At 48.7% G+C, this 17,462-nt stretch overlaps 5 protein-coding genes across 5 annotated transcripts; 3 read left to right on the top strand and 2 right to left on the bottom strand.

The window, feature by feature from the left end:
• Nucleotides 1–2,304: 2,304 nt before the first annotated feature.
• Nucleotides 2,305–4,193, bottom strand: N7532_000254 (uncharacterized protein; the record flags this gene model as incomplete). Its single annotated transcript, XM_056612758.1, has 5 exons — nt 2,305–2,624; nt 2,688–3,311; nt 3,372–3,806; nt 3,857–4,052; nt 4,110–4,193. The coding sequence occupies 5 exons, from the start codon at nt 4,191–4,193 to the stop codon at nt 2,305–2,307; spliced, it is 1,659 nt and encodes a 552-aa protein (XP_056479982.1).
• Nucleotides 4,194–5,419: 1,226 nt separating this feature from the next.
• On the top strand, nt 5,420–6,419 carry N7532_000253 (uncharacterized protein; the record flags this gene model as incomplete). Its single annotated transcript, XM_056612757.1, has 4 exons — nt 5,420–5,682; nt 5,734–5,798; nt 5,859–6,122; nt 6,175–6,419. 4 exons carry the CDS (start codon nt 5,420–5,422, stop codon nt 6,417–6,419), a joined length of 837 nt encoding a protein of 278 aa, XP_056479981.1.
• A 1,577-nt stretch (nt 6,420–7,996) lies between these two features.
• On the bottom strand, nt 7,997–9,316 carry N7532_000252 (fungal specific transcription factor domain-containing protein; the record flags this gene model as incomplete). The annotated part of the gene is made up of 1 exon (XM_056612756.1): nt 7,997–9,316. The coding sequence occupies one exon, from the start codon at nt 9,314–9,316 to the stop codon at nt 7,997–7,999; it is 1,320 nt and encodes a 439-aa protein (XP_056479980.1).
• A 1,186-nt stretch (nt 9,317–10,502) lies between these two features.
• On the top strand, nt 10,503–11,619 carry N7532_000251 (3-hydroxyisobutyrate dehydrogenase-like protein; the record flags this gene model as incomplete). The annotated part of the gene is made up of 4 exons (XM_056612755.1): nt 10,503–10,520; nt 10,584–10,620; nt 10,675–10,782; nt 10,922–11,619. The coding sequence occupies 4 exons, from the start codon at nt 10,503–10,505 to the stop codon at nt 11,617–11,619; spliced, it is 861 nt and encodes a 286-aa protein (XP_056479979.1).
• Nucleotides 11,620–13,554: 1,935 nt separating this feature from the next.
• On the top strand, nt 13,555–15,313 carry N7532_000250 (CoA-acylating methylmalonate-semialdehyde dehydrogenase; the record flags this gene model as incomplete). The annotated part of the gene is made up of 3 exons (XM_056612754.1): nt 13,555–14,140; nt 14,208–14,845; nt 14,897–15,313. Coding segments are annotated over 3 exons (1,641 nt in total), but the record flags the coding sequence as incomplete, so codon positions are not given.
• Nucleotides 15,314–17,462: the final 2,149 nt, after the last annotated feature.

The raw sequence follows: 17,462 nt of genomic DNA, 5'->3' as shown, positions 1-17,462 counted from the left end.
ACCCTTATTACGCACGGCCACCGCCCAGACCAATCCTAGCTCAGCTCAGGTATAGCACGATTGGTTCTCCTCGATCTTCTTGAAACCACGGTCTCTTGGCACCTGCAAGTGTTATCAAATTTCAGCCCAAGAATAACCAAATCAGCGGCGAGGCTGACTTCAATGTTGCCTGCATTGTTGTCAGTGTTGCTATGCCATAGAAACGCTAGCTGCGTAGTCCCTTGGGCACTTACCTCTTACGCGGCGTCGTTATTTAACTAGTTAACTAACTAAACCGTTGTTCGAAAGATGATTAACTGTCAACTTCCGTATAGTATCCGACCAATTGGAGATATCAATGACTCTGTATTTCCATTACCCCTATTCGCGCTTTTTAACGTGATCCACGGTCGCGCGAGCGACCCCATCAAAAACCCACTTCAATAATAATCCATCTTTTTCAACCACAACAACAATGCCCCCCCAACGCTCTGATAAAAAAAAGTTGACAGAGCAGGAGGGTCGCCTTTTATTAGCTATAAAAGCTATACAAGATGGCAAATATCCCTCTGCTGCAGCTGCTGCACGATCATTTTGGATACCTGTCTCAACTTTGAAGGCCCGGATCAATGGGCGCCAATCTGCTACTGAAAAGAGGCCATCTGGCCATATTTTCTCTCAAATCGAAGAGCAATCGATAGAAAACTGGCTACTCGATATGGACTCAAGAGGTGCAGCTCTTACTTTGCCTATGTTGCGAGATATGGCCAATCTTCTACTTAGTGCACGGAAAAAAGGCCCCTGTACCACTGGTATTAATTGGCCTTCTCATTTTGTCAAACGACACCCAAATCTCTCTACTCGACTTTCACGCAAATACGACTATCAGAGAGCTCTTTCAGAAGACCCTCGAATTATTAAACCATGGTTTGATTTGCTTCAAAGGACGATGGAAAAGTGGGGTATCGCTTCAGACGATATCTTCAACTTTGATGAGTCTGGTTTTGCCATGGGGGTTGGCGCAACGCAAAAGATTATCACTTCAGCGGAATACCATGGAAAAAGAGCACTTTTGCAAGCCGGAAATCGTGAGTGGGTGACTTCGATTGAGTGTATAAGAGCTTCTGGAATTGTTCTCCCTCCACTCTTCATTTTCAAAGGAAACCGATTCCCAGAGCATTTACGACCCTACCTCCTTTTAAATCAAAAAGGAGCTCGTCTAACTATGAGCCCAAATGGTTGGACTACCAATACAATTGGTTTATGGTGGCTAAAACATCATTTTATCCCAAATATTGGGACAAGAGTGGGAAAATATTGCTTACTGGTCCTTGACGGTCATGGGAGTCATTTAACACCTGAATTTGACCAAATATGTGAAGAACACCAAATCATCGCAATCTGTATGCCTCCGCATGCTTCTCATCTTTTACAGCCTTTGGATGTGGGTTGTTTCTCGGTTTTAAAGAGACTTTATGGAGGAGCGGTTTCAACTTTGGTGCGGAACGGAGTTAACACCGTTGACAAGGAAGATTTCCTAGAACTAATCGCAGATGCGAGAATGGGTTCTTTTAAGTCTTCCACTATACAGAATAGCTTTTTGGCTACTGGATTAGCACCATTTGATGCTAATAAAGTCTTGGAAAAGCTAAATGTGCACCTGGACTCTCTTCCTCCTCTGGAGATCCTCTCCCAGCGACCACTCTCTTCTGGCAGTGATAGTGATCCAAATACTCTTTGGACCCTCTCAAGATTCACAAAATAGCAATCTCGGATCAAAAAAGGTCTAGAGTCTTCTTCTTCTTTTCTTTCTTCACCAACAAAAAAGGAGATTGAGAAGACCTACAGGATGACTATAAAAGTAGTCCATCGCCACATTTTTCTCCAGCATCGCTGTACCCAATTAGAAGCTACCAACAAGAAACAGGCCAAAAAACGAGAGACCAAACATAAGTCTACGACCCAGAAAGGCATCTTTGGTGGTCTAGAGGGTGGTGAAGATGATGTGGTGGTTGAGGATGAAGATAGAAGCAAAGATATATCTTTACCAGAGGTGCCTGCAAAACTGGTTACTGAGCCTACTTTACCTTCTACCCCCTTGGTTCTCACCAGGCATCTCAATCATTGTGCGGAGGGACGGTGTGCTGTTCTTTCCATACATAGCAAGTTCCACATGAGCATGCTAACACGACGAAAGGTATGGCAGTCCGTAAGTGATTTATTCTTGTCCATATGAACAAAGCCGTAACGAAACTCTCCGCGTCTGGTCTAATACTCAAAGTTAACAGCATTTATTGAGTTAGCTAAGCGATATTCAGAAACTATTCACAAATTTGCCACACGGTGGCGGCGCTTCATCTCCATTTCCCTCAGAACTTTCTTTTGCATCTTTCCAGTGCTGTTCTTGGGCAGCTCCGGCACAATCTCCACTTGGCTAGGCACCATGAACCCACCGATCTCAGAATTCTCGCGCGCCCATTGTCTAATGTCTTCGCCTTCAACGCCGGAATCATGAACCGTTGTGATAAATGCTTTGGGGGTCTCGCCCCATTTTTCATGAGGGATGCCAATTACAGCAGCTTCGATCACATCAGGGTGCTTCATGAGAACATTCTCAACTGCAACGGATGAGATGTTTTCCCCTCCTAGGGAACAGAAATTCAGGTTAGACAACTTTCCTTCGGCGCGTTGCACGGGAAGAAACATACCGCTGATAATGATGTCCTTGGCGCGATCAACAACTTGAATTGCTCCGTTAGGGTGCATCACTGCTAGGTCGCCAGTGTGCAATTGTCCTCCTTCGAAAAGTTTCTGAGTGCCCACAGGATCTTTGTAGTAACCCTTGGTGCAGAGGTTGCCTGTTACAACGACTTCTCCGATTTCAGCCCCATTTTTGGCAACATCAATGAGCTCTGGGTCGCTTTCAGATTTGACCACCCTAACCGGTAAGGCAGTAATCATACTATGCCCTTGACGAGCCAGGTAAGTATATTTTCCCTCCGAGTCGCCAACCCACTCTGGGGGAATATATGACTTGGTAGCTGGGCCGTAAGTCTCCGTTAGGCCATACCCATGCACCGGTAAGAAATTCAACGCAGTCATCTGGTTAAATAAAACTGCGGATGGGGGGCTAGCTGCCACAACAACTTGTACTGGCCGGGAGAGACGTCTGGCATCCTTGTGACGGCAAAGGTTCGTGTTAACCGTCGGCGCTGCACAGAAGTGCGTGATCGGCTCGCTTAGTAGCAATTTCCAAATGTTGGAATACTCGACCTTCCTCAGGCAATAGTGGGTGCCTCGCACAGCAGTGACACCCCAAGGGAAGGTCCACCCTATGAGATAGATTAATTAGAAAGATCAGGAAAGAAAATACGACACGGCGGGATTCTTACCCATTGCATGAAACATGGGTAATATCCAAAGATATCCACAGCGAACCGAGGAGTTGTTGAGCCCGGATTCGATCAGATTTCCCAACATAGCAAGGTATGCACCACGGTGCGTGTAAATCACTCCTTTAGGCCTCGAGGTTGTACCACTTGTGTATGACAATGCTATCATTTCGTCTTCATTTGGGCACTGTGCCTGAAGCCCTGCCCATCCAAGATTCCCCTGACGGGAATCGAGATGAAGGCCTTCTCGGATGGCCTCATTGAATGGTCCATTTTCGGGTCCTGTGTCAGTGTCTATAATTATAGGAACGGATGGATGATCTTTCCTGAAGAATTTGAGTAGCGGTTCGTATTGAACGTCCGCGATAATTAAGTCGACTTCTGAATGCTCGAAGATGTATTTAACATCTTCTTCTTTGAGGCGGCTATTGATAGCTATAGATAATGAGCTCTGTATATCGAACAAGATTCATGCATTAACCTACCAACATTAACGGCTCCTGCACCCCCAGTACCAAAAACCGAGTCCAAAAATGTGGGCGTGTTGGGAGCCAGGATCCCAACCCGCTTGTTACCATGATGCTTCAAGTAATAAGCCAAACCAGCGGCTCGGCGCTCGAAAGTCTCGTACGTCCGACGTTCGACTTGGCCGTTGAGGTTGACGTGGTAGATCGCAGTAGCCTAGTATGAAACTCAGAAATCACAATCGAAAAAATAGTCAAGGTAATAATCCCTTACGTCTGGCTCAATGGCAGCTGCTCGCGGCAAGAATTGAGTAGGTGAGAGAGTATGTTTGGAAACCATGTCACCGGGCATCGCCATGTTGGTATATGTTTTCTTTTCCCGATAATGCCTGCCGAAAATGTGACCTTGTTTGCTGTATACAATCGATATAGAAGTATATATGTAATCGAGCAAAACGGCCGACTCTATCCGAGAATCTCTTCCTCGGTTTCTAAATCGCCAACAAACCCCACGGATACGGTCCGACCAGGACCTTTGCCGGTAGACACTTAAGCAAATATCAGCTTTGCTTCTCAAGAAGCGTTCGAAGTGGACCGGAAGCGGTCCGCTCTTGCAGCTAGCCGGGGCTGTGCAAAGTGGGGGCCTTCCGCTTTGAAGATCTGATCCCTGTCTTACTAGTCGGTTTGTTGTCTAGGCTTGGGGATCTAGTGCGCCATGTGCCTCGATTAAGTCCCCCCCTTTTTGTTTGTGGCGCGAAACTCTCACCACCAGATCAACGCTTTTTCTAATCTACTTTCACTTTTATTTCGGCATCTCCAGGCTCTTTCTGACCCCAACCCTCAACTGGTTTTTCCCTTTTTCCCCACGGTATATTCAGGGGCTCTAAGCCGTAGCCTCACCAGTCATCACTGAAGTGCGACAGTCTATGAGTGGGCTTTGGCGAGATCGCTCACATTTGACCTCTGACCGCCAATATTCTGGCTTCTGTAGATTCCCTCTAAGCCCTTACTCCTTTTACCCTATTACCCTAGGTGGACCACTTACCCTAATGGTTTCGTCCCACTTTGCCTGGCTAGAGCTTTGACCCAGGATCAATATTGCGCTCTTCTGTTCGACATCGAGATCGGACCGTAGCCGGAGAGAAATTTACCCCAGACTCGCAACACTCGAGGCCCACTACACCGTAGCAGTCCCTCCCCCACAAAGTTTAAATCCCGATTTTTCTACAGCGACCCAATTCAGGGTTTCAGCACTCAACAGGATTATTTTATCTCGTCTGTCTAAATTTTCAACTACAACGTTGATATCGTAACTGCTGATCTTCATGATTCTCTGCTTTCGCATTTGTCGTCAATCATTTGAGCCGGACTGTCTCCGTGGCAAAGGTCACCCCAGGCTTGCAACCCCGCAAATTTTGTTCCGGCAATACAAAAAGAGATAAATATCAGCCTTGGAACCCAAGATAGTCTGTAAACTTACATCGTGCTTTTATAATTTAACCCATACCTGTCAGTCCAAATAGCTCGGAGCCAGAGTCCCTTGACCCTCTTGCTGCCTCTTCCATATTCTCATAAGTCGACAACATGCCTCTCATAAAAGCCGAATCTACCAAGGACTCGCATGTCGACACCTTACAGCAAACTCGCACGCAGGGAAGCATCCAGATACCTGCAGATCTCCTTGAGCAACTTTATCTTTCCCCTGAGACTCGTGTGAAGGGTAGGCTTAGGCAGACATTTGGCAATCCAACGCCTGTAGCCTTGGGGGGCTTCCTCGTTTGTGCATCCGCACATTCCATGACGCTGCTGGGTTGGCAAGGCGCCAGTGGTCTGGGTGGGGCGAATTTGTAAGTTGGCGTTTCATGAGATTTATCTGGTCATACTAATCGGTGTATTAGAGGCTGCTTCCTCTATGTCGGAGGTGCTATTCAGTTTCTTGGCGCTATTGGAGAATGGGTTCTCGGTAAGATCTAGTGATTCAAGCCTACATTATGTATGTTCATAAGTCATATACTATGTCCAGGAAATACCTTTTCGACAGTTGTCTTCTTCACGTTCGGTGGCTTCTGGCTGACCTATGCCACCGCAATAAACCCTAACTCCGGGGCGTCTGCGGAATATTCGCCGAATCCCCATAATCCTGCCTTGGGTCTCTCAGAACCTGGTTTCTTCGCTACTTTCGGCTTCTTTCTGGTTGCTATGACGCTTGTCATTTTTTTCTTTGCTATCGCTAGTGTCCGAACAAATTTGGTTTTTTTCACAGTGTTTCTTACACTAATTCCTACCGGTAAGTTTACGATTCCCGACCGCAGGTATCCATTGCTGAATCGATGAGTCAGTGGCTTGTCTTTCAGCAGCATTCTTTGCGCTAGCGCATGGTGATGCTGCCACGGCTGCCACATGCGAGCACGTTGGTGGCGGGTTGCTACTTGCTGTCGCATTCCTGGGCTGGTATATCTTTCTATCTCTCCTTTTGCTAAGCGTGGACTTTCCCATTCGGCTGCCTATGGGAGACCTGTCAACCAGAATTCAAGGGTTTAACCAGAGACAAAAAGCCCATAGCAACCCCGAAGAAAGTGTCTAAGGTATTGCTTGGGATTGTTGAAGTTTCCAGGATAAGGCATCAAATGATGCCTCAATCCTGACCTCCGTCGGCATGCCTACCCGGGCAGTCCGAAGACATTGATTGCGATCCCCATGAAGGAAAACCGATCAAAGCTAGTTCTGTGGGACCTGCTACTATGTTGAGAGAACTCCGTTTGCAGTTCCTCCTTTTCCCCACAACGCCCAGCATTCTCTTTTTTACCCTTCACCTCTCTGAATAGCTTCAGCCAATGCAGAGATTTCGCTCCTTCCATCTACCAACGTAGATGCTTCTCGACTTTCAAGCAGCTATCAAGCTCAGCAGCCTCAACATACTATCAGGGGCTGACTGTAGCCCCTGCATAGTAGCCCCCTGAATTCTCTACATTACTTCTACACAGCTTGATTTAGCTTCAATATAGTCAAGCCAAGTCCTGTCAATCTTATTCACGTCGATTTGGCCAACACTCGCTCCCACTCAGTATTCAGCGCTTTTCATAACCCTGTAATCTCGACAGGGATTAAGTACGAACCTCGCACCTGTGATTTATGGGTCCATGCTGCACAACATGTAATCGCGCGGCTTATAGTTACCACATACATCTCTTACATGAAATACACTTCACTATGCGTGATTCCTGTGCTCCATACATCAGATCTTATGCTAAAACCTCTTGATTCTCGACGCGGCGGATATCCCGAATATCCGCGGGGCTTTGTCGATGGAAGGTCCCGCACAGAGTTGACCTGGTTGGAGCTTTCTCCGAAACACTCTCACGACCTGGATGGGCAACAATGGATGATGAAGCGGATTGCTAAGAAACCGGCTCTATAACGGCTCTTCATTGATTCTGTGAGGCGTTAGGTCCGCACTACCAACTGTGAGGACCTACGTACGACTGGTTATGGCGTTTCGAGAGAAGCTTAAACGTTGGTGGTAAAAGGACGCGTAAAGAAAGCTACATAGAAACCACTAAATTGTTTGTTTCTAGACGGCACTTGCAGGTACATAGTCTTGTTGACGTACAATATAGGACGCATTCTACGGGTTTGAAAGCCCGCCCGTCCTCACGTAGCGACAGAAGTGTCTATATGCAGTCACATTCCTTCAGAGCAGCATAGTGGAGAGATTCCCAGTCAGCTGCTCCCGGCTTTGTCCCTTACTCTTTGACAGTGAATTCCCTGCGTACTTATCTTCTATTTTCTTCTGGCCCAGGAATATTCCTGCACCACCAAGACAAAACTCAGAGTCTCAACATTCGGGTTTGTCAAGAGAGAAGGGCAAAAGGGAGAAACAGATATACGGTAGTATTGATTGCTACAGAGAGAAGGAGAAGAGAAAAAAAAAGGGAGGAGAGAACTGGGGAGAAAAGCAGAGCTGCAGAGGGAGGGCAGTCACGTGGCCCACGAACAGGGGTTCTTCCGCCGGGTGGAATACGCACAACTCGACCAGATCTTCCGATACGTTTTGACGAATTTCTCGCGCACGTTGCGTCCAATAGCCGGTGCCACATCTTCGAAAGCGATCGGCATTAGCTCCATGCATGAGGGTATTTGCATACGAAGTAGATAATCATGTTATTGGAGATATTCACATGTTGCCTTTTCGGAGCCCTGCATAGAGTCGATCAATAAATCGGATAGAGCAATACCGACCGGCAATTCCTCAAGGTCCGTAGGAAAGTTGTCCAATATATCATCGAAGACGTTATGAGCCATTGAGCCTGTCTGAGGTTGTGTGCATGCTGTAATTGGCGTGTCGGTAGGTGCTGAGTTGGGAGACTGGTCGGTGCCGAATTGTAGGTAGGAGGCGCCACGCGCAAAGTAAGAGTCGTTGTCCCCAATCTTACTGAACAGCAAGGGGATATGCTCGGTATCAAGGAAAGGGTTCAACCAAAATGGCGTGTGGTGGTTGAGTAGGACACATAATAGAAGAGGACGGATAATGGATGGCCCACTGAGTTGCACAAAACTTAACATCTGGTTTTCCTGAAGGCTTTCGAATTGGCTAATGATTGGTCGCGTGGCTGACCATAGGCTCTTGGTCGCATTCTCCGGGGCATCACCAGAGGGCGAGGCCACCTGCAGCCAGTGCAAGGCAGCCAGTTGATTGCGTGCAACATAATATAGCAGCAACACCGTAGCGTAATTCTGGAGCACAGTCTTACCGCCATTTTCCTTTGCCTGCGTATGGCTGTCGCGCATACAGGTAAGCTCGAGGGGCATGTCGGCTACCCAGCGGTCCAAATCACGGCTGATCTTGTCAAGTCCCTCCACACCCTTCGCGCAACGTTGCGCCCGCGGCCAACCGTTCTTGATAAATGGTGCATCAGAGGTGATAGGGCCTGTCGATATTGGGATGAGACGGCCGAGAATGACGGTCAACTTTGCCTTCTCGATAAGGATTTGAGCCTGTTGGCGCTGTTTAGTTGCCTCATCTTGCGGACTGGACCACCTTGTTTGCTTGTGAGATGGTGACAAGGGAAACTCAGTAAAGTCATCCAGCGATAACATAGGAACGTCATGGTCACGATCGTCGATAATCCATGGTGAGCCATGGTCAAGGGTCAAAATGCGCTCGCGGATGTAGATGCTCCACCATAGATGCTTACGCAGACTTATTGCACGTGGAGAGCTAGAAATGCTCACAGGGTCTCGATGTAGTCCAAGGGCGTAAGCCAAGGAGATGGCTTGGGAGATCAGGTAGATTTGGCCCTTAGGTTCATCGACTTGACGGGGGTAATAACTCATTAAAAGCAAAGATTGCAAGGATGTAAGCTGGTCTGTTTCCCATCCGAGAACATAGAGCAGACGCGCCTTGTCGAACATAGAGCGAAGAATGGCAGGTGTGGTGGTCCGGCGCTCGTAAGCATCCAGAAACAGCCGCGCAACTAACATAATGCTGTGAAAAAGCAGGAGGCTGATCTGAGGCACCTCTCTGTCTGGTTGAAGTGCGCACAAAACTCTGTTGCGATCGAGAATGGGAAAGCTTGGATGAACAAGCTCAAAATAGCTAGCCCAGAGCTTATCACGGACTACTGGACTAGGCAGGCGCAGGGCACCTTTGGTCCGAATGTAGGCCAGGTCGTCGTTCGAGATGTGGGTTGGCGATTGAATGTAGCAAGGCAACAGAGCTTGATATTGCGACGAAGCGGCATAACCCCTAGAATTTCTTCAACAGGGTTAACAATTATATCCGTAGATGGAGAAGTCTGGACCTACCGTATTATTTTCTGATGGGGTTGTACTTTACACGGAGTTTGGTCGAGGCGGCAGTTCGTGCAGGGCAATCCCAGGAGCGCAGCATCACAACGGACCTTGCGTTCTCGACAGCGACTACAGGCAACCCGCGACCTTTGCCTGCGATATCGGACGCCCTCGCACAGGATTGATGATGGTTTGAACGGTATTTCTGTGTACATGGCCGGTTATGGCATGGACCTAAATGACTGGGTTCAGATGGCACACTACCTTCGACTAAATATGAATTTGGGATGTTATACGCTTGATGTAGGACGGACCGGGGCCGACCGCCCATTAGTCCGTAATTGATATTGAGGCTTCAGGCGACCCAAACGAGCACCAGAGGAAGGGCGAGGCGTGGCGGTGATATGCGGTACCCATTTGCCGCGAGTGAGTTCTATTCTCCAATTTTCCCCGCGCCCCAAAGAGCAACCAAGAGCTGCTGTCAAAGATGAGCCGGCCCGACGAGGGTGATCTTGTGGAACACGGGATCATGTCGATCCGATGAAGGGGAAGTTGTTTGGGACCTGCAAAACCGAGAATTTACCTTTATTATCCTCCCTAAGGCCCGCACACGGATGCGGTCCGGTGTGCCTCGACTTATGTAATGTTATTTACCGGCACACTGAAGCTGTTGAACTTCCGCTCCTCGGGTAGAAATACCTCGGTATTTAGGACGGAGCTTGCTCGGTTCGACAGGAGGCAAGCACAGGCAAGTTTTGGACAGCCGATTTCAACCGTTATTTACCAAGCTACGCCCTCCTTTCGAGAATCCCTTATAGAATGCATGATTGCTCACCTCAATTTCATGCGACGAAGATAGATTACACTCTGCTCCAGAATGGCAGCACAGGACGAGGTACTTTGGTACTTTGTTTCTCGCAAGTTATTTCGGCTGTACTGACTGTATTCGACGAAGCAGGTTCATACTTGGGCTTTCATTGGCCTCGGCAACATGGGTAGGAGAATTTCAGAGGCCTGAACTACCAAAATATGACTAAATATTGGGCCAGGAGGGCCTATGGCTCTGAACTTGCACCGGAGGCTGCCCGCAAGTGATGAGATGCTCGTCTACGACACTGACATCTCCGCTGCGGAGATGGTCGTAGAAGAAGCGAGTGGTAGGGTTACTACTGCTCCTAATCTCGCGCTTATTTCTCAAAGAGCAGTACGAAAGACATCGAACCTAAGTTGAAGTCATCAATCAGTAACCCTTTTGATAGGATACCATAATAACCTGCCTTCCTAACCCGGCTATAGCGGAAGAGGTGTGCACTTCCCTCCTCGTCCACAAGGGAAGCCCGCGACCCGGTCGACTCATCATTGATTGCTCGACAATTGATCCCGTAACTTCTCGGCGGATTCACCGTATCCTCGAGAGCACTGGGTTTGGGACTTTCGTCGATGCTCCTATGTCTGGCGGTGTTGTAGGTGCAAGGGCCGCAACACTGTCGTTCATGGTTGGCGGCACTGAAGATACATTCCGTCGCGTCCAACCAATTCTGAATCGGATGGGCAGAAACGTCGTCCATTGTGGGAAGCATGGAACCGGGCTATCGGCGAAACTAGCAAACAATTATCTCTTAGCCATCAACAATTTGGCTACGGCGGAGGCAATGAATTTCGGAGTCAAAGCGGGCCTAGATCCGCTCATCTTGGCACGCATCATAAATTCAGCAACCGGGCGCAACTGGGCTAGCGAGGTTAATAACCCTGTTCCAGGGGTGGACAAAGCTGCTCCCGCGTCCCGTCAATACCAAGGCGGGTTTGCCAGTGCTCTAATGAACAAGGACCTGAAACTGGCCATCACGGCAGCTGAGCAAGTACGAGCGCCCTTGCTGTTGTCTCAGGCTGCATCCGATATATACGGGAAGTTGGAGGGTGATAAGCGTTACGCCGGTCTGGATTTTTCTGCGGTGTACGACTATTTGCAAGGGAACGAGAAAGCCAAACTGTAGGATTCAAAATACGGAGTATTTGCGTTCCTCGTATATCTACTCAACTCTGACTATCTCGAAATAGATTTCTCTTAGTGTTAGAGAAACGTACATTAGGAAGTACCTTTCCCGAATAACATTTTTCACCTACCCCCAAAACTCGGACATGAGACATGACCGAACCCAGCTCTTCCAAGGTTCCTCCAGTCGACTAAGGTGATAGATCCAAGTGAATTCCGTTGCTTCTGAAAAGAATGGGAAGGTCCGCGACGAAGTAGGCTGGTTATTAGTAGAGGCAAAGGAGTCAAGAGCAAACATGTTCTATTCTACAATTTGGCAGGGGGAATCAACTGGAAAGATGATCTCTTCGCCTGCCCCATGACCTATCCACTTAAATAGCAGCTGCTCGCCCTATGGCCCCACGGGTATGACTAGGCATGTCTATCCAGCTCCAGTTACCCCTTCATTGGCCATCCCTTGAGTACCTAAATTTTCCCACTGCAATTGTACCAGTTGGAGACTCATCTAGGGATACGGCAGGTCGTTGTAAATAGCCTGAACTCTCTCGCTCAATCTGGGAGAGCGCTGGCGTACAGCAAGCGACCGTGCCATCGAAGGTGCTTTCCTATTTGGTCGTTGTTTCGTTGTTTTAGATTCGAGACGAGCTAAAAGCAGCTTTCGAAGATGTGGCCAGTGCTCCCGGCTCTCCTTTGGACCAGGAAGCCCCTCGTCCTTTTGTTCCCAGGCCTTTGAGCGACTGCTGAAAGACTTGCGGCTGCAGAACACCCCTGCCGGCGAAAAGAGAGAGAAAAGCGGAGGGGGGCAGGGGTGTCATCAGCATCCGACCGGCCATTCAGGGGATTATACTGCTCTCCTTATATAATGCCCCTCTTCCGTCTTAACAGTCGAAATACGGGCAGCCTCCATCAAGGGTGTTGTTGCCATTGTTGCCTCGTGGATGTTCCCACATATGTGTTTTGATACCTAGCCTAGGTATCGTCGATAGACAGGCCACGCCATCAACTATATTTGCCTGAACATCCTGACCATACCCACTCTGTTACGCGATAGTAGAGCGCTTTCAAGTTTCCGCATGCAAGCATCAGGCAGCGAGATACCCGAACAGGTTCGCCGTCGGGTATGGTTTCTCGTCGGCAAGGCCAAGCAGGGACAACACACCGGACACACCAAGCTAGTTGATGTCATGGCTAACCAATATAAGGCCCGTCTCACACGAAGACTGTCATGCATGTCACGATCGTTAGTGGATTCAGCTTGGAAAGGACATCATGAGGACCAAGGCCGAGCTTTTCTCGTACGCCAGGGTGGAATGATAAATGAGAATATCAGCGATTTTTACAAGTTCCTTAATAAGCGGAATTCTAGATGGACTCTTGATGTCGACGGCAATGGCACCCTCATGCCGGGTCAAAAGATCAGGGGGTAGATACGACCCCCCTTCGGCTTCAAACCGCTCTGGCTTACCAACGCGCAAGACAAGCGCTCCCCAGCCAGTCAGCATCACACCAACAAAGGGGCCTGAAAGATTTATGAAAAGCATCTTTTACTTCCGAGCAGGACGGTACACCCGGACCAAGCCCGGCGAGTTCCACAATGCGAATAACGATGAGAGGGAGGTTCACTAAGCATAACTGCAAAAAAAAAGAGATAGGTATGACATCAGGATTGGAAAGTCTCCGACATATTTTTCTATTAGATAGACAGAGCTGCTACAGTTCGGATCCGCGGCTTCCCGGGCCACACGGTCCGCTGCCGCTTTTCACAGTGTCAGGAGACACACCACGGACGCTGCGCTTCGGAGGGTCGGCTCCTGCAAAAAGAGCCTTGTCCATTGACCGAGATTAGGTTTTGCGGGCCTGTGTGGTCGGGCTCTCATATAGACCGCGGTTGCAAGTTCGGAACGGCGGCATATAAGAAAGTAGTTGCGCCACACAGACGTGTCCGCCCTGCCACTTCACCAATTTACAATATTTTGCGTTCCGCCTCATCGATCCTTGCTCGACCATGTGCTCCCATCCAACCGCCGTTCAACGACTCCGGCAAACTGGCCAACACCTCGGTGCCTCTGACACTGGACCCAAGGTGACAGCCAACTTCCTGGATAATCAGCCGATCCCGTCTAAGACATGTACCTGGTACGAGGTCCACGATCCGGCCACGAACCAGGTCGTGACTAGGGTGCCGCAAACTACCCAGGATGAGCTAGTCTCAGCCGTTCAGAGTGCAGAAAGGGCCTTCCCGGCGTGGCGAGCTGTCAGCCTACTTTCCCGCCAGCAAGTGCTTTTCCGCTATGTCCAGCTAATTCGCGACAACTTTGAGAGGCTGGCAGTCGTCATCACGCTGGAGCAGGGTAAGACAATCGCGGATGCTCGGGGCGACGTCATGCGAGGTCTTCAAGTCGCCGAGGCTGCTTGTAACAGCACATCGCACATGATGGGCGAGGTTCTTGAAGTCGCAAAAGACATGGAAACACGCAGCTACCGACTACCCATTGGTGTTGTAGCGGCGATATGTCCTTTCAGTAAGTTCTGCAATTCACTACGCCGATAGATTGTTGGGGGGTAGAATCTGTCTCTAATACCCCGAAGACTTTCCCGCCATGATTCCTCTCTGGTCTATCCCTATCGCTACAGTCACCGGGAACTGCCTCATACTGAAACCATCTGAGCGAGCCCCTGGTGCTGCCATGATTCTAGCCGAGCTAGCACGCGACGCAGGGCTCCCTGCTGGTGTTCTAAATATTGTCCACGGCTCTCATGACACTGTGAATTTTATACTAGACGAACCGGCTATCAAAGCGATCAGTTTTGTCGGGAGTAACCGTGCCGGAGAATATATATACACTCGTGGTTCGGCAAATGGCAAGCGAGTGCAGGCTAATCTCGGAGCCAAGAATCATGCCGTGTTAATGCCAGATACGAATATCGAGGATGCGCTTAGAGGCCTTGCGGGGGCAGCATTCGGAGCGGCAGGTCAGCGTTGTATGGCCCTAAGTGCACTTGTTACTGTTGGTGGCACGGAAAGGTATCTCGATCGCCTAGTCAAGGTTGCGCAGTCGCTTAAGGTCGGATACGGCTTCGAGGACGATGTGGATATCGGCCCAGTCATATCTCCTGGCAGCCGCAAGCGAATCGAGGATATCATCGGGACCGCAGAGAAGGAAGGGGCCAGGCTTTTACTTGACGGGCGAGGTGTCTGCCCGAACGGATACCCTAACGGAAACTGGGTAAGTTGTCTGGGAAAAGCCAGTAGCGAGATTTTGCTTAACACTAATTAGATCGGACCAACAATTATCACCGGCGTGACGCCGGATATGACTTGCTACAAGGAAGAAATTTTTGGGCCCGTTCTTGTCTGCCTGCAAGCAGACACTTTGGATGACGCCGTGACGCTACTCAACTCCAACGTGTACGGGAATGGGTGCGCCATTTATACACGCTCTGGGCCTGATGCTTTGAAGTTCCAGCAGGAGGTTGAAGCTGGTCAGGTTGGAATCAATGTGCCTATTCCAGTGCCGTTGCCCATGTTCTCTTTCACTGGGAACAAGAATAGTATTGCCGGTGGAGGTGCTAACACTTTCTACGGAAAGCCAGGCGTCATGTTTTATACTCAGCAAAAGACCGTCACCGCTAGTTGGAAGCGAGAAGATGCGTTTGACGCTCGAGTGAATGCTAACATGCCGACCATGTTCTGATGGCCTAGTAGCTCGATCGCAGTATTCGCATTGCTCAATAACTGGAATATGATACGTACGCCTTTCTTCCCCTTAATGTAGCCAGCGTACGGATAAGTCCAACTTCCTGTAACCTAAAACCTTCGCAATGCGTTTGGATGGGACCACGCAGCCCGCACCAAAACAAGGCATAATAATGCATTATAAATACAAGCGTATCCACGGTGCTTCTAATATGGAGTTGTAGTCGGGCACGCTGTACATCGTAATGGGTGAAATACAGTTTACACGGAGTATTCAGCATCTTTGCCGCCCTTCTCCTGTATTAATCGAGCCGTTTGGAGTGATCATTACGATCCGGATATCGTGCTTCTGCACTGGGAGTTGCCAAAGAAACAATACAGTGCTTGTATAATGGCCGACACAATGTGTAATAGCCACTGAGAGGAGCAGGGAAGCAGGGTAAAAGCCCATCTACTTCATGTGAACCAATTCGACGATAGGGCCGCTGAGGGACCAGCGTCAATAAACATGGATATTGATAGTCCTTGATTCCCAGGTGCTTTCTACGAATAACTTTCTATTAACCTGCCACAATAGTTACCGTGCTGCTCATATATGCTACCCTTTCGGTTCGTTTTTCCAAAATTTGTGCAGGGAAAGTGGATATGAAATGAATAGACGGAGTCAAACACCCAAACAGTGGGCAGGCCCAATGGGCTTTTAGCTTATGAAATATAGCGCTTGCAAATGGCGGAGAAGTATCGCAAAGGAGGACCGTAAGATATCGATCCCGGCAATACCTGAGGCCGCATAACTTGGGTACGCATCTGCCTCATAGCAGAAGATGATGTCGAAGATGAGACAGCCTCTAGTAGACGGGGGGATGGAAGCAATGATATTCATATTGGCATAATGCAATGGATTCTTGCAAAGTTTCTAGACCACCCAAATCAGACAAGCGATATCGGCAGACACAGCGCTCCAAAACGCGCTGGATGAAGATGTTCTTCCAGGGAAGGTAGCTGTGAGGACTCGATTCTCGCACTCTGCCTTTCCAGATCTGGTTAGACCGGGTCCCCTTCAGGAAGGTCCTTCTGCTTCTTGTGTGTAGATAGACCTTGTCTTCTTCATGTATCTTGTATCAACTCAATACACTCAGTTCTTGCTGCTTCCTTGGTTCCAACGGTAGCCATTCCGATCCACATGCTTGGGTTGCCAGTGATATTTCCCATGAAAGTAACCTGAATAATGACGCAACAAGCCGTCACCAGAATCCCCAGGAACGCCGGTTTTTCTTTCTTGGATTAAAGCTATGTCTTCCTTTGGAGCCAATGGAAGAAGATTCAACATATATATACTCGCACAAGATCCCATAGAGGAGGGTGATATAGAGGGTTTATCAGAAAGAAGATGGGTTTGATAACCACAGTTCAAATGGACGCACCAGTGTTTCAACGAGGACGTACCGTTTAGTCTATTACTCTCCAGGCTCTTCTACTGGAAATAACAAACAGATACTGCTTCACAGCCTTACCTTGGAGACATACCTATAATCTCAATCTCGCATGAGACACATACTTCTGATTGTCCCTGATTCGGCCTACCCTGGCCATGATATTAAGCGCTTCCGCTCGTGGACTGGCGGAATTACTGTTGCATGGCGTTAGCCAGCCCCTCCAGCTGGTATCTTTTCCGGTCCTTAGGGTTTCCGTTTTACAACCGGAGCAAGCTTGCAAAGAGTCTGATCAAAACGGCAATTCCTACATGGAATCCCTAAAAAGGTAGCTGCGGGCCGGCTGCGGGCAGGGTTTTCTGCCTTGCTCCTTCCCTCCTTTTCCTTCTTCTCTAGATAGCTACACACGCACAATGTTTCGCTCTTCTCTCTTTTGTGATTGCCTCGTAGACTCGTTCTCCCTGAGATCTACTAATCTCAACATTTAAATTTTGAAAAATTGACTACTGGTAGACTTTGTTTAGGGTGCCCAAGCCCCCACAAATAAAACAATCCAAAGCATATATGTAATGCTATTTGAACAAGATCCATTTGGAATGGACTAGCGCCCCTGTGGAACTGTAGGTCAAATCAGATAAAAGTTAAGATCCTGCACCCAAAGCCGCCTCCTGGGAGTATTCACTTGTCGGGACACAAAGGGCCTTTGAAAGGGTA

Source organism: Penicillium argentinense (assembly GCF_028826775.1).
Source record: "Penicillium argentinense strain IBT 30761 chromosome Unknown utg000001l_segment0_segment0, whole genome shotgun sequence".
Taxonomy (NCBI): Eukaryota; Fungi; Ascomycota; class Eurotiomycetes; order Eurotiales; family Aspergillaceae; genus Penicillium; species Penicillium argentinense.
This window is presented reverse-complemented; position numbering and strand designations above follow the sequence as displayed.